Source organism: Lampetra planeri, chromosome 7 (assembly GCF_965212315.1).
Source record: "Lampetra planeri chromosome 7, kcLamPlan1.2.h2, whole genome shotgun sequence".
Classification (NCBI taxonomy): domain Eukaryota; kingdom Metazoa; phylum Chordata; class Hyperoartia; order Petromyzontiformes; family Petromyzontidae; genus Lampetra; species Lampetra planeri.
The window spans coordinates 1,057,224-1,074,403 of NC_136113.1; the positions used below are offsets into that span (position 1 = coordinate 1,057,224).

Genomic DNA, 17,180 nt, shown 5'->3' on the forward strand with positions numbered 1-17,180 from the left:
ATTCCAGGACAAACAGGGCCACATTGCTCATCAAGAGTTCCGAATGGATGCCATGTCTCATGGCAGGATGAAAACTGTACACCGTGAATACAATGATGGGGAAATACTTTCTTAAAACATTTCACCATTCAATTGTCAAATCAATGTGAATCAAAACAGTCCAATGTAAAAGCAACCCATCAACTTGAACCCTTGTAATGCATGTGTTTTTATCCTGGTGCAATTTCTCGTTCATATCCAGGAGGAATTGCAGTTACCAAGGCGCGCGGTGTCATGCGGTACGGGTGCTGTGCCTCTAAATAGCAGGATGGAGTGCGACGTCGCTATCGTTTTTCATGGTAAGTTTGTTTTTCATCCATGCGTGTGTGACCTCGATTGTGGACTATGGTCAGGGCAGCTTCATGTATATGTAGGGGTGTTACGGAGGGGCTGTATACATAGGATCACACGGGAAACAAACATAGTGGGCGGGGCTTCGTGAGTGCACGGGGAGGTGCTCTCAACGACGTCCGCACAGGGCAGCCTGGGGGGCTGGCCCCACCCCTCAGCGGGGGGTTTTGGTATAAAAGGGGATGAGCCGGAGAGCTCGGGGAACAATGTTAAAGCTAAACCAGTGAAGACCGAAGATCGTCTAGCTAGAGCCCTGGACTCCCCTGGGTCGCCGCCCTTGTCAGGACCGCGCAGGACCGAGCCAGCGGCGTGGTCCCGAGAACCAGAGCTAGTGCTCTGGGACTCCGGGTACCGTAGCCCGACTTACCAGTGTCGGGCCAGACAGCCTCCCCTAGCCCGTTAGTGGAGGACTAGGAGGTAGGTCAGAGATAGCTAGCAGTGTATTCCCAGCTAGCCGGGTGAGGGGGCCGATACCCCCTCCAGTGTTGTATGTCCGCGGTTGTGACAACTGTTGCGGAATAAATACGTGTGCCTCAACCCCGGCGTCCAAGAGTCCTCAACGATATTACATCTGGTGACAGAAGTGAACGACCACGAACATGGACACGCGCCGGACAGCTCGAGCCGGGGTACCGGAGGCGGAGGACACCGCTGAAATTGTGGAGCCCGGGACGGCTGAAGAAGGCATCGAGCAGCCGGGCCCGGACGCATCCTTACCGCAGCATCGGGATGAAGGGGAGCCGTCAACAGACGGACTGAGGCTGGCTCACGCCAGACTGGCGGAGCTGCTGTACGCTGCTGCCGCCACGCTCGAACACATCACACGGCTGGGGCCTGGTGGACCGCCACGGGGCGAGGACAGCCGACGACCGGTGCGCCTTCCCGCCATTTCAACGGAGCACAACTTTGAATCTCCCGCCATCGCCGCAGCAGCTGCTGAGGGCGTGGCCGGCCTGAACCTCGGGTCCGACATCGGCCTCACAGGTGCTGCCGCGTCATCACCAGCGGACAGAGCGTCACCACTGGTGCGACCGGCGATGCCATCCGTCGTTCACGCCGAAGCCCAGCCGAGTGACGGGGACAGCGGAATGCGAGCTTCCACGGTGGCCGCTGCGCTGCACCAACGGCTACCTCCACTCAAAGAGTTTGTGGGCGAGGAGGGCGACTGGGGCGGCTTCCAGCGGCGCTTCCTCGCGCACCAGGAAATGGCGCAGTGGTCGGATGCCGAGGCTCTCCGCGCGCTGCCGGCGCTCCTCGACAGCGACGCCCTCGCCGCTCTTACATCGGCGCCGAAGGACAAACGCTCCACGCTACAGATGGCGCTGCAGTTGCTGGCTGCGGTCTACGGACCATCGTCGGAATGCAGGCAGCTCTTTTATGATCGCCAGCGGGGTGCAAAGGAGTCGCCCCTGGCGTACCGTACGAGTCTCCTGGCGCTGGCGAAGACGGCCTTCCCACGAATGGACGACGAAGGCGTGGACGCGATGATAACGGAAAAGATCCTCCTGCTGGCGGACGACCTGGACATCGCCGTCGTTGCACAGGAGGACACAGAAATGGGTTCCCTCCGGGCTGCGCGGCTCCTCCACGCCAACCTGCTGTCGCAGCGACGGAAGGCCAGCAGGGCAGCGGCCGGGCGTACGGTGGCTGCAGCCACCCTCCCGGCGGAGGAAGTTTGCGCCATCGACCATCGACTGCAGCAGAGGGGGGGAGTACGGGCGGGCCGGGATGGATCGAGCCACTCCGACCATCCGTCATCGCCGCCTGCGCTCCCGCGCTGTTACAACTGCGGCATCCGGGGCCATGTCGCCTCGGGGTGCCGCTCTCCTCGGCAGCGCGGGACGACGCCTCGACAGGACGCCGGCCCTCCTCCCAAGCTCCATCAACATAACCCGGCGAGTCGCGGCACCCCTCATGTTTGGCCCACGCACACACCCGTCACACACTCGCACACCGCAACGAACGGGGGGCCGACATTGCGCACAGTCGCGCCAACACGCACCACTATGGGGACTCAGATCGAACCCAGGCAGTGGTCCGTGTTGGCCCATCGCGTTGTGGTTGCATCGTCGGGGTCGTCAGCCGTGGTGGTGCACATTGACGGGGTTGAGGTGCGCATCCTTGTCGATACAGGAGCATCGGCGACCATCATTTCGGAACTAATTTACAATATTCTCCCTGTCCAGAGCCGTCCTTTACTGCCGGTTAACGTCCCATTCTATGCTGCTAACGGGGGCTCACTTGGCATCATTGGACAGATTCGAGCGCAAATTTGTATCGGTGATATCAAATTGTCCGGCCCGATTTTTGTTTCCTCCTCGCTGGCGGTTCCGTGCCTGCTGGGGACGGACTTCTTGGGCAAAATGCCGATTCGTATTTTAATAGACCAGGGCTGCATTGAGCTCCCGTCGGGACGACGCATGGCGTTTATGCCGTCCCCTACTGCGGCTCGGACGGCGTTCGCGACGGTACCGGCGTTCGTCGTTAAAACGGTTCGCGTACCGCCGGGGGCACAAATGTTGGTGCCTCTCAAACTTCGTCGGCCCTTCGCTAAAGGCATTGGGGACCAGGGAATTCTGCTGGGGCCATCTAGGGCCGGGGTTAGCGGACCTCATTTAATTCCGGCCCAGACCATCGTAAAAGGGGACGGGGACCCTTTCATCGCGGTCCTCAATGTGGGGTCGCAGACAGTGGTGGTTCCGCAAGGGACCGTGCTTGCTCACGCAACGCCGGTGCCCTGTGAGGAACCTGCTGCGAATCACATAGGCACTGTCCCTCTGCCGCATCCACATTCGGACACCGATGAAGGGTGGCTCGAGGCGCTTTGTGCGGGATCGACGGACCTGTCGGATTTAGAGCGTCAAAAGCTTAGGACACTGCTGCGTGAATTTTCCGACGTTTTCAGTCAGAACAAATTCGATTTGGGCTGTACCCATCTGCTGCGTCACCATATTGATACAGGTGACAGCGCGCCAATACGCCAAAATCCTTTTCGGTTAAGTCCCGCCGAAAAGGACCATGTCAAATCGGCTGTTGATGACATGTTAGCCGCCGACATCATTTCTCCCTCTACCAGCCCGTGGGGAGCGCCGATCGTCCTGGTTAAGAAACAGGATGGCTCGTTGCGGTTTTGCGTCGATTTTCGCCGCCTCAACTAAATTTCTGTTGCCGACGCATACCCGCTCCCACGGATTGACGAATCGCTGGACGCCTTGGCGGGAGCGCGATTCTTCTCCACATTGGATTTGCTTTCGGGATTCTGGCAGCTTCCTCTGGACGATGATTCTAAGCCTAAAACTGCATTCCGTACACCGCACGGTCTCTTCCAATTCAACCGGTTGCCGATGGGACTCCACTCGGCGCCGGTGACTTTCCAGCGATTGATGGAATTGGTTTTGGCTGGATTGCAATGGGATTCGTGCTTAATTTATTTGGATGACGTTATCGTCTTTAGCAGAACATTTTACGAGCATCTCCAGAGGTTGCGGGCGGGTTTCCTCAAAATGCGGGCTGCTAATTTGAAATTTAAACCCCAAAAATGTCATCTGTTACGCGAATCTGTGCGTTATTTGGGACACATCGTTGGACGCTCAGGTATTGCTACCGATCCCGCCAAAACGCAGTGCGTCAGCTCCTGGCCGACTCCCACCTCTGTGGGAGAGGTCAGGAGTTTCATTGGATTTGCGTCGTATTACCGACGCTTTGTCGCGGATTTTGCGACAATTGCAAAGCCCCTACACGCTTTGACGTCAAAGGGGGTCCGCTTTCATTGGGGACAGGAGGAGGAGTCTGCTTTCCGCTCCCTTCGGGACGCTCTGGTTAAAGCTCCTCCCTTGGTTTACCCCGATTTTTCTAAACCCTTTGTGCTCGACACCGATGCGAGCAACACAGGTATTGGGGGCGTGCTTTCCCAGGTGGTTGACGGCGTGGAACGGGTAGTCGCGTACGGTAGTCGGGTGTTGTCTCCAGCGGAGCAAAGATATTGTGTCACCCGTCGGGAACTGTTGGCAATTGTCTATTTTATCCAACAGTACCGCCCATATCTGTACGGTCAGCGTTTCACCGTCCGTACAGATCATGCGGCACTACAGTACGCCCTGCGAGTTCAACAACCATCGGGACAATTGTCTCGATGGTTGGAGGTTCTCCAGGACTTTGATTTTGAAACCACGTACCGTAAGGGCGTTCGCCACACCAATGCGGATGCTCTGTCGCGCATGCCAACCACCCCCGAATGCGCATGCCTCCTGGGGTCGGGTCGTTGCAGGCATCCGGGTGAAATATCTGTTCCGGTCTTGGCGGCCGCAGACGACGCAGCGTCAATGACGAATTCGATCACACAACAGGGATCAGATTCCCTGTTGGGGTTGCCTGTCACTGAATGGGGGCGCCTACAGATGGAGGATACCTCCCTCCTCGCGTTGCGTCGTCGCGTCGGGGATGCTGGGCGGGGGAGGGGTGATGCCGACGCATGGGAAATGGTCACGGGCCTGCTGATGCATTGGGACGGGAAATCCCATCGACACCGGCTGGTGGTCCCTTCTGGGTTACGGGGTAAGGTGGTGTGGGCCGCTCATGAGCGCCTCCTCCACCTGGGGACCCAAAAGACCCTCGCCTTGCTCCAGCTTGATTTTTTTTGGCCGGGCATGACAAGGGATGTCGCAGATTTGTTGGGGTCATGCCCTCGGTGTGCGCAACGGAAACCACCAGCACGGGAGTCTAACCCGCCTTTGCAGTCTATCAGAGTCTCCAGAGTCAACGAACTTGTCGCGCTGGATATTCTGGGCCCATTCCCCGCCACCCCCAGGGGCAATGGATATTTGTTGACCGGGGTGGAGTACTTTACGCTCTGGCCTATGGCCTGGCCCCTGGCCAACCAGTCGGCAGCAGCCATCGTGGAGGCCTTTGTCCAGGGATACGTCCTGGACAAAGGTGCTCCGGAGTGGCTGCTGACCGACCAGGGCAAAAATTTTTCCGGCAAACTGCTCCAACAAGTCTGTGAGCTCCTGGGCACGAAAAAAATTCGTACCTCTCCCTATCACCCGCAAACTGACGGGATGGTCGAGCGTCTGCACCGAACCATCACGTCCATGTTGTCACAGCAGGTTTCGGACTCACAGACCGATTGGGACCTGCAAATTCAGGGGGTCCTGGCAGCATACAGATTGGCCCCCCATGCGGCAACGGGATTTTCCCCCTTCTTCCTCATGTATGGCCGCGAACCTGACCCACCTGTTCGGGCCCAGCTGCAGATCCCCGCGCCGCAGGGTAAAACTAAATTGGCCGACCATGTTAAATTTAACCTTGCGAAATTAACAGAGGCACGGGATGCTGCCATGCAAAATTCCGACCTACGTCAGAAAGCTAATGAGCGGCTCAGACTGGGTCGCGCGCACGTGCTACAGTGGAAGCCGGGGGACAAGGCATGGCTGCACTGTCCCCAGGTACCACTCGCGACCTCCTCTAAACTGGTGCGGCCGTGGCGGGGCCCTGTCGAGGTGGTTGAGGTTTTGCGGCCTCAGTGCGTACGCATCAAATGGGGGAAGCGCCGGTGGTTTGTGCACCCCTCCAGATTGAAACCCTTCGTTGCGGTGCGAAGTCCCACTCCACACACGCGTGGCCAAACATGTGGGGGGTCGACCGACTCAAAGGGTCCGTCTCCGCTGCTCTCGCCTGACGTGTTGCCAGCTGTCCCGCCCCCAGGTGCACCAGGAATGACGGGCTCACGCCCGACAACCCCTACGGGGGATGCCGAGGGTCTCGCGACATCGAGAGGAGACTCACTCGGAAATGGACAGTTGCCACCCGACGGCCCGCCATCCGGGGTTGTCCCGTGTGATGGGCCTGCTGCAAGGACGCGTGCAAGAATGCGCAGACTCTTGTGATGCACAAAAAGAAAAAAAAAGAAAAATTATTTTTCACATGTTATGTTTACTGTGTGCTGCGTCGGTGGTGTGTTCCTGGCACATTGGATTGTACGTATGTTGTGTTCACTGTGTGTTGTGTGTGTGCTAGGGTTCCCTGCAAATTGTATATACGTTGGTTTTACGGATTTCGTATTTATTCGGGGGTGCGGTGTTGTATCCTAAGCCTTCTTCCAAACTTGATATTTTTATATATTATCTTTTTACTTGATATATAATGAATGAAAACACCCCAAAAAGCAGCAGGCTGCAAAAACCAGGTGTTGTTAAGTAATGAACTGGAGGAGGGCTAGGATGACAGAATTTGCAACCTTGCTTCAAGGAAGGAGGGGGCCTGATGAACGGGCATATGTCACCCGTGCAGGCGGCAGAGACAGTGGGAGAGTCAGCCAGACATAATTAAGGCAAAAAGCCAACCATCCTGCATGGTTTTAAGGAATTAAATTATTAAATCCAGGGTGAGTGGTCAAATGAAGTGGGTCAGCAACGCTGTGTGCACAGGGGAGGGAGCTGATTAACAACCCTGCACGGCTGAACGTGAGGGGGCCTTTGACCTGAAATTAAGAAGGTTGGATGACCACAGTGAGACGAATAAGAGCGTTGTATATCTCAAGAATGCAGACTCAGCTGAACGGCGAGGCTGCGGAGGTTACCAGGAGTTCGCGTTCGCCTAGTTAAGTCGAAAAGCTCAATTATTCTGTATTGCTATTAAAGTAACTTAAAGTCAGAATTTAACAACAGGATAGGCTAAAGTTATCGATTCACACCCACTCCAATTAAACCAGGCCACAAGTTACGCCTACTGAACCATCACCATCATTAAGTCAATATGAAATGTTATTTCCATACTTTAAAATACAACTCGACCCAAAGCATATGACAATCAGAACCTTCCTAAGTCAAAATTGAATCGCACCCAGATAGGAGCGAATAGTCGATATAAGGTTGAAGAGGGAAGGAAATTAAGAGCACGGCGAACTGCAAACGTAAGCAAAAAGCCGGGAACAACACACCAAGCCAACAACAGCGAGTCGGGCTTCGACAGGCCATAAAGTAGGAATGATAACTCCCGGGGTCAGGGGACATCAGAAAAAGCAAGCAGACAAAAACCAGAACTGACTCCAAGGTTCAACCGCCCTCACCTACAAGAAGTGACGGAAATTAATGAGGCCTTGAGTTAACGGCGTCAGCTGGACAGCAACAACACCGGCGAGCAGAGACAGAGTGAGGCAAAGACTGCCAGGCTATGAAATACAACTTCATGTCAGTGAAGCCTGACCAACAAGTTAAGTTAAAAACATCACGATACATAATATCGTACATAACATCAATGTTAACGCTATTCACCGTCAACTATATTCCGCTTATATAACCATGCAGACACCAAGGAATACGAATTCCTAGGATCAAGAAACTTACCCCTTAACCTAAGATATCGGAAAGAAATTAATAATAATAAGCCTATGCATGAAAGACAAAAGTAAAACTTATGAAAGCCAGGATAGCGGGATAAATCACCACTAGGTCGAAATAAAATACATAATAAAAGAGCGATGTTAAACCCAGGGTCGGAGAGAAAGGGAGATCCCGGCCGTCTTTGTATCCCCGCAGCGCGGGATGGGAGTGTGTATGTGCTCGGGGAAACACCTCCACTTGAGTCAAGCACCACGATGGGAAATGACAGACCTTAGGTTAAATACAGAATCATAACTGGGAAATGGTAAGGGACAAATGTTAATTTAAAACTTTTTAACCATGTCTGTGTGCGTCTGTGAGGGTCGGAGGGAGTGTGCCCCTCCCTCCAGGTCGTGCAACACGGACAGAGGTGCCTGTGAGACGGTTTGTAACGTCTGTGTTTTGGTTCATGAAGGAGGCCAGACAAGAGATAATATTGCACCCAGACAGAGAGACGACTTCGAGGCAATTTGTAACATCTGATTGTTTGCTCATGGATTTTATGGAGGGAGTATGACAACGGAAAATGCCGTGGGTGATACACACAAGGACACACGGACGTACGGACACACACATGAACACACCTACACACGGACAGATCCTGACACAGTAAATCAAAAGAAAACCCCGCCTTGTGGGCAGGACCCAAAGGGATTTTTCGGCATAAAAGAAAGGACTCTGAGCATTGGAAACCAGTTGGACCAGGAGAGTCAACTCATCACGAGGGCGACCAACGGGTCGACTCATGAGCGAGCTTGACCGGAAGGGTCGGCTCGACTCATCAGCCGAGTTCGACCAGGAGTCAACTCATCACGAGTGCGACCAACAGGGTCGACTCATGAGCGAGCTCGACCGGAAGGGTCGGCTCGACTCATCAGCCGAGTTCGACCAGGGGAGTCAACTCATCACGAGTTCGACCAGCGGGTCGGCTCCGGAGCGAGCTCGACCGAGCGGGTCGACTCAAGGGCGAGCTGTGACTAACGGGTCGGCTCGACTCTTCAGCTTCTGGGACTCAGCCGAGTTCAGCCGGCTCTCGGGGCTCGACTCGAGCGGCTCCCCGTCTCCTCTGCAGGCGGGCAAGACCCGCTTGACAGCTCAACCTGCCGCGTCAGAGGCCCCTGCTGGCAGCCAGGGTCGCGGTCTGGCGACGAGAGGACGACGGTGCGCTGCGAGCGAGCTGCGGGCGCCACCTACCGACCGGGTTCCGAACTACGACAGCGTATCAACAGGCATCCAACCAATTCCCCACGGCGACAGAGGAGCGACTAATACGTATGACGCGCACCGCCCCCTCACCACACGACCACCAGGCGTTTGTTTGACATAAAGAACCGACTCCGAACACTGACTATTGAAGACAACTCTTACCACTCAAACCCACTCGAACCCATAAGCCATCCGTGGCTGTGAAGAAAACTCGAGACCGAGTGATGGCCATCCGTCATTTATAAGAGTATTATCTTTAATATTTAGTGGACTGTACTCTTAATCGCATAAATTCCCAACAGATCCATCAATACGAATTGATTCTTGGCACCTCCTTCCGCCGAGCCACTCTGTTGTCAGATAACCTGCGATGTATCTGTTGAGATTGGTGCCTTTAAGAATAATAACTGTTTTGATTGTGTTTTATCGCCGTATAATCTTTCAAGCATCTTTCATTCATTAACGTTAAGGTTTTCTTAGCATAGTATTTGCATGTTTTGACGACTCTCTCTCTCACTAACAACCATCGCGTTACGCGGGGTCCATGTGCCGTTGTCAAGTGAAATCAGACAATCATTGATGATACTGTATTGATGCCGTGTTGACGTTCCGGGATTGAGAGTTCGCATACTATATCATAGTTGAGGTTGAATTAGTAATAAATTGATTAATACCGAAGTGGTTGTGTGATTCTTTCCTGAACTATGCATAAGATCTGCTTCTGCGTTGAGATCTGAACTTGGTGACCTTAATAAACACACTAACACATACTCAGTAAATGTTAAAGCGATAACGGGGCGAACCGGGGACCTAAAATAAGCGAGAATAAGACGAACCTAGACAACGATGCCGAGTTAATCTAAGTTAATCTTGCATACTTACACCACACCTGCATAACTGCATGCGATTAATTGCCTTATTCCGATCGATAACCCACCCTCGTCACCGAGGCGGGGTCTGGTTATCATAACGACTTGCATTATCATAATTACACCCACTCGCATAATTACTACGATTACCTCTCGAATTGGCATAACTAAATGTGCATAATTACATAAATTAACATATTTCCGGATAATTACACATTTGGCCAAATTTCATTTGATTATTATTATTTTCACTGAATATTCATAACCCACATATACGACATAATAATTTCACCCACGCACGCATACAACATATCAAAATTTTCATAACCAACATATACAACATAATGGGGGCTCGGGTCCGGGATTTCTCGCAGACAGTTTGTGCATGAATTCAGGAACGAATCACTGTTGTGTTAATCAAAGTGTTGTGGACTGACGTTGCCTTGTGATTGTAAACGGGCGTAAAACAAAACAAAACGCGCTCTGAAGGGAAATACCAGAGTAGCGGAGTATAACAAAGACAGCTGGGCTGAAATTATTTGCTCGAGTTGAACTGACGCATCCTGTGATACAATTGTGTATAAGTACTCTGAAAAGGAATGTCAAAGTAACTCCTGCCACTTGAGATGATAGGATTAAGAATAATTTTTGAATGGGTGACGGGGTATGGGGAACTTGTGTTAAAACGTAACGACCAATCTGTTACAAAGCAGTACAGTCAGAGAGACATATGGGGAGGGAGCTGTATCGATAACACGAACACACCTCGGGGGAAACTAATTGACTGGATAAAATGTAACAAAGGCGAACACGATGCAAAAGCTGCAGAGAAGGCAGGACAGGACTCATTCCTCCTCACACAGGCATACAGTCAGGGATGGTGGAATAAAGGAAAATTCGGAAAGGAAACAGGAGAGAAATCGTCTCTAATAAACGAGGAAAAATGTCCTCACACCATCGTAAGGGAGGAGAAATCAGGGCTCGCGACACCAGCGAAACTCACAGACGTGTATCCACAGAATAAATATGGAAGTAACATTAAATCACACTCATTCGAGAGAAGGGAGGGAGAGATACATATGCAAACAAAAACATGTGAGATTGACAACTTCACAGATAGAGGGAAGCAAAATGTTAAAGTAAAGTTGACGGGACGTGCTCCGCTAAGGGCAGAGGCAAAAACTGAAGGGAAATGGCAACACGAGCGACACGGCACTGGGCACGCACACAGAAAATGCACACCGCTTAATCACGCCCCACGCAGAACAGATAAAAGTGACAGATTGCCTGATGATAACTTGTTTGATGATGACGCTGACGGCGACCAACTTTCGGAATACTTTTTCAACAGTAAAACCCTTAAATTGATGGACAAGGCTTTAGTCAGAATTCCCGATTATGACCCCCACAATAAGACTATGGATATCCACACACATATCGCGACAGTGGAAGAGGAGGCAATGATTAGAGGGCTGATGAGACGGGATGAAAAAGCGAGTTTGTTGAAACGAAGCTTAAATAAAGATTCTATTACATGGGTAAAGTCACTACCACACAAGGTTAGAAATGATTTTAAACAACTGAGCCTGGCAGTGATTCGGAAGTTTGGAGAATATTCGACACTCACTGAGGGGTGTTATGCTGTAAAATCGATGACCCAGGGCATGGACCAAGATCCACGTGACTACCTCGTACAATTTAAAAGAGCGTATTACGCAGGCGATGTGAATCAATACCACGAAGGAGATAAAATGTTCAAAATTATGTTTTTTGAATCCTTGAGCCCAGAGATTACAGAAAGGGTGAGAATGGTTGTGAATCCAGAAACCGCATCCTTACGCCGCATAGAGAGCAAGGCGTACATGGCATGGTTATACAGAGCTAAGAATCATAATTCGGATCCAGAACACAGGGAGAGGGATAAAGAACCCAGCCTCTCAGAGAGGAATAAAAATCACCGAGCAGTCCCACAATGCAGGGCGGAGCAAACACGCACGCACACATGGCAAAATAACCCAGAGAGAGGTTGGCACGAGAATGAGAGCGGCATAAAGCCGAACATGCAGGAGAATCGTAGGAGGGAGAGGTTCAGAGCAGAACCATATCAACACCCCATCCCACGACACACGCCAGGTTCAAATTAAGCACAGAGATGGCAAGATAACCACCCAGCGGGAAGGGGTTACACAGACCGCGGAGGTATGGATGCGAACATTCAGAGGAATCGCAGGATGGGAGGTCAAACACAATTGATCCAATTCCGACCAATTCCTCCACCGGCTATACCAGGAGGGAATAGAGGAATGACACAGAATGCGGTCCAAAGACATGATAAACAACCCACAGTGAGCGCGAGCGAGCGGCCAACACGCGCCCCACCCGCCGAGATATTAAACCCGAAACTCAATGAGAAATACGGGCAGGCTGCAAGTGACTGGGCGGGCAGAAACGTGGACAGTACTCCCGTAAATGACGCGCGGATCGAATGCAAGGACAGGGTTGCATTGAAGCGTGATCGGACAGTACAAAAACCGACAGCAGGGACACGCCCTGAGGAGCGCAGGCATGAGCCTTTGAATGGAAAATATCCAAGGGAAACCAAAATTTATGTGGATCGGAGTGCTAAAATGGAGACGAATGTCTATGACGTATCGGGAATGGTGTTGGAATCCAACACACTCGTAAAAACAAAGAGGGCAACATTACGAGGGACAGAATTAAATCGACACACTGACTCGGCAAATGTGCATGTAATCGCAGAGAGAGCGAATGCCAGTGATGACGGAGTAGAGAAGTTGGTTGTGTGCGCGAATTCTGATTATGTGCAGCACAATTTTACACCACACACTCCCACGACGCGAGAGAGTGAGAGGGGAAATTACAAAAACGAACCGGAAAACCGTGATCGAATGATCAAAGTGATAAGTGGTAAACCAGACACTCGGAACTTGGTAAAAAGATTGCAAGGATGTAACAGGAGGGAAATAACGCAAAAATGCGTTCGAAACCGCTACATAGCGTTTCCCAGGATTTAACAAAAACAAAAAAATTAATATCCGTCGGAGTTATGAGGGATGAGAACCATGTAACTGGTGATATCGATGTTCAAGTTTTGTGGTATTTTTTTTTTGTTTATTTCAAATGTAATCTTGTTAAGATTGTGATACATGCGCGCTTTGGAAGGAATGCGTTATGGATTAGTACCGATGTTTAACGTGGTGTTTTTTTTTGCTTATTTCAAAGTAACCATGTTACGATTGTGATACATATGTGCGCGTCGTAAGAAATAACCGCTGAGAGTGAGGGCGGCTTATAGATTCATAACACAAAAAAAGGGGCATTTACTTGGTTTGGAAATTCGCCAGTGGCCAAATCGACCCCTGATAATTTTCAAACGGCCGGATTGTTGTGTCTATTTTTTTTAATTAAGAACAATTCAAAAAAAAAGGATAATAATTTTTTTTAATTTATATATATACTTTTTTTTATTAATTAATGAAAACAACTCACTTCTCCTCACAAGAACACCAGGAATCCATGAAACATGGAGGGCGGTTAAAATGTTGAGAGTTCGGTCACAAAGAGGTCATGGACATCCAAATGGACAAAAGATGTATGGACTAGCCTCCCAAGACATCTAGAGATACAGATAAGGGCAGAATAAATAACGGTTGAAACTTCGCGTTTTCTTAACGTTTTCCGTACCGAAAAGTAGAAACTTAACAAAGATAATTAACCAACAAACAATAATTTCTTATTATTATATGTTTCCTACCTACACGACCTTCCAAAAAAAATAAAAATAAAAACTAAAGAGTACGAATTCCAGGAAGCTTAAGTGCATAGTACACTTAACCTTAGGACATAAAAAATTTACTCAGAATAAAACACCAATCTCTGGGGAACTAAACTAATGGGCATATCACACTACAATAATGTGTAACATGTTTTCCAGGGAATGGCAGCCCTCCTGCTCACGCTCCTGCTAACGTACCTTGCCAAGCTAGAAGGGAGCCAAGGCCTGATGATGCCACCCAAGAATAACCGTAGAAACTATATTTTTAACGATATCTCCTATAACACGTAGTCAATAGAATAATTTCTCCCTCCCTTATCGTTTTACCTTCCTTTAGAATATTTTTTTTTTGTCACATATAACCATGTAAGTTGTGACACGTACGCGCGCGTTGTAAGGAAATAGCAGCAAAACTTGAGGACAATCGATGGTTCATGATGGAAGAAGGGTATACATTTTTTAAAAATAACCCGTGGCCATTTGACCACTGGCCATTTTTAAAAGGGCGGAATGTTGTATCCTAAGCCTTCTTCCAAACTTGATATTTTTATATATTATCTTTTTACTTGATATATAATGAATGAAAACACCCCAAAAAGCAGCAGGCTGCAAAAACCAGGTGTTGTTAAGTAATGAACTGGAGGAGGGCTAGGATGACAGAATTTGCAACCTTGCTTCAAGGAAGGAGGGGGCCTGATGAACGGGCATATGTCACCCGTGCAGGCGGCAGAGACAGTGGGAGAGTCAGCCAGACATAATTAAGGCAAAAAGCCAACCATCCTGCATGGTTTTAAGGAATTAAATTATTAAATCCAGGGTGAGTGGTCAAATGAAGTGGGTCAGCAACGCTGTGTGCACAGGGGAGGGAGCTGATTAACAACCCTGCACGGCTGAACGTGAGGGGGCCTTTGACCTGAAATTAAGAAGGTTGGATGACCACAGTGAGACGAATAAGAGCGTTGTATATCTCAAGAATGCAGACTCAGCTGAACGGCGAGGCTGCGGAGGTTACCAGGAGTTCGCGTTCGCCTAGTTAAGTCGAAAAGCTCAATTATTCTGTATTGCTATTAAAGTAACTTAAAGTCAGAATTTAACAACAGGATAGGCTAAAGTTATCGATTCACACCCACTCCAATTAAACCAGGCCACAAGTTACGCCTACTGAACCATCACCATCATTAAGTCAATATGAAATGTTATTTCCATACTTTAAAATACAACTCGACCCAAAGCATATGACAATCAGAACCTTCCTAAGTCAAAATTGAATCGCACCCAGATAGGAGCGAATAGTCGATATAAGGTTGAAGAGGGAAGGAAATTAAGAGCACGGCGAACTGCAAACGTAAGCAAAAAGCCGGGAACAACACACCAAGCCAACAACAGCGAGTCGGGCTTCGACAGGCCATGAAGTAGGAATGATAACTCCCGGGGTCAGGGGACATCAGAAAAAGCAAGCAGACAAAAACCAGAACTGACTCCAAGGTTCAACCGCCCTCACCTACAAGAAGTGACGGAAATTAATGAGGCCTTGAGTTAACGGCGTCAGCTGGACAGCAACAACACCGGCGAGCAGAGACAGAGTGAGGCAAAGACTGCCAGGCTATGAAATACAACTTCATGTCAGTGAAGCCTGACCAACAAGTTAAGTTAAAAACATCACGATACATAATATCGTACATAACATCAATGTTAACGCTATTCACCGTCAACTATATTCCGCTTATATAACCATGCAGACACCAAGGAATACGAATTCCTAGGATCAAGAAACTTACCCCTTAACCTAAGATATCGGAAAGAAATTAATAATAATAAGCCTATGCATGAAAGACAAAAGTAAAACTTATGAAAGCCAGGATAGCGGGATAAATCACCACTAGGTCGAAATAAAATACATAATAAAAGAGCGATGTTAAACCCAGGGTCGGAGAGAAAGGGAGATCCCGGCCGTCTTTGTATCCCCGCAGCGCGGGATGGGAGTGTGTATGTGCTCGGGGAAACACCTCCACTTGAGTCAAGCACCACGATGGGAAATGACAGACCTTAGGTTAAATACAGAATCATAACTGGGAAATGGTAAGGGACAAATGTTAATTTAAAACTTTTTAACCATGTCTGTGTGCGTCTGTGAGGGTCGGAGGGAGTGTGCCCCTCCCTCCAGGTCGTGCAACACGGACAGAGGTGCCTGTGAGACGGTTTGTAACGTCTGTGTTTTGGTTCATGAAGGAGGCCAGACAAGAGATAATATTGCACCCAGACAGAGAGACGACTTCGAGGCAATTTGTAACATCTGATTGTTTGCTCATGGATTTTATGGAGGGAGTATGACAACGGAAAATGCCGTGGGTGATACACACAAGGACACACGGACGTACGGACACACACATGAACACACCTACACACGGACAGATCCTGACACAGTAAATCAAAAGAAAACCCCGCCTTGTGGGCAGGACCCAAAGGGATTTTTCGGCATAAAAGAAAGGACTCTGAGCATTGGAAACCAGTTGGACCAGGAGAGTCAACTCATCACGAGGGCGACCAACGGGTCGACTCATGAGCGAGCTTGACCGGAAGGGTCGGCTCGACTCATCAGCCGAGTTCGACCAGGAGTCAACTCATCACGAGTGCGACCAACAGGGTCGACTCATGAGCGAGCTCGACCGGAAGGGTCGGCTCGACTCATCAGCCGAGTTCGACCAGGGGAGTCAACTCATCACGAGTTCGACCAGCGGGTCGGCTCCGGAGCGAGCTCGACCGAGCGGGTCGACTCAAGGGCGAGCTGTGACTAACGGGTCGGCTCGACTCTTCAGCTTCTGGGACTCAGCCGAGTTCAGCCGGCTCTCGGGGCTCGACTCGAGCGGCTCCCCGTCTCCTCTGCAGGCGGGCAAGACCCGCTTGACAGCTCAACCTGCCGCGTCAGAGGCCCCTGCTGGCAGCCAGGGTCGCGGTCTGGCGACGAGAGGACGACGGTGCGCTGCGAGCGAGCTGCGGGCGCCACCTACCGACCGGGTTCCGAACTACGACAGCGTATCAACAGGCATCCAACCAATTCCCCACGGCGACAGAGGAGCGACTAATACGTATGACGCGCACCGCCCCCTCACCACACGACCACCAGGCGTTTGTTTGACATAAAGAACCGACTCCGAACACTGACTATTGAAGACAACTCTTACCACTCAAACCCACTCGAACCCATAAGCCATCCGTGGCTGTGAAGAAAACTCGAGACCGAGTGATGGCCATCCGTCATTTATAAGAGTATTATCTTTAATATTTAGTGGACTGTACTCTTAATCGCATAAATTCCCAACAGATCCATCAATACGAATTGATTCTTGGCACCTCCTTCCGCCGAGCCACTCTGTTGTCAGATAACCTGCGATGTATCTGTTGAGATTGGTGCCTTTAAGAATAATAACTGTTTTGATTGTGTTTTATCGCCGTATAATCTTTCAAGCATCTTTAATTCATTAACGTTAAGGTTTTCTTAGCATAGTATTTGCATGTTTTGACGACTCTCTCTCTCACTAA

The 17,180-nt window shown here is 50.2% G+C and overlaps 1 protein-coding gene across 1 annotated transcript in view; it reads left to right on the forward strand.

The window, feature by feature from the left end:
- The first annotated feature begins 247 nt into the window (after positions 1-247).
- Positions 248-17,180, forward strand: part of LOC144719719 (anoctamin-8-like) — a 47,160-nt gene continuing 30,227 nt past the window's right edge. The window contains exon 1 of the mRNA XM_078595868.1: positions 248-338. Coding sequence (XP_078451994.1) covers positions 308-338 — 31 coding nt within the window. The 5' untranslated portion in view covers positions 248-307. The remainder of the gene's footprint in view (positions 339-17,180) is intronic.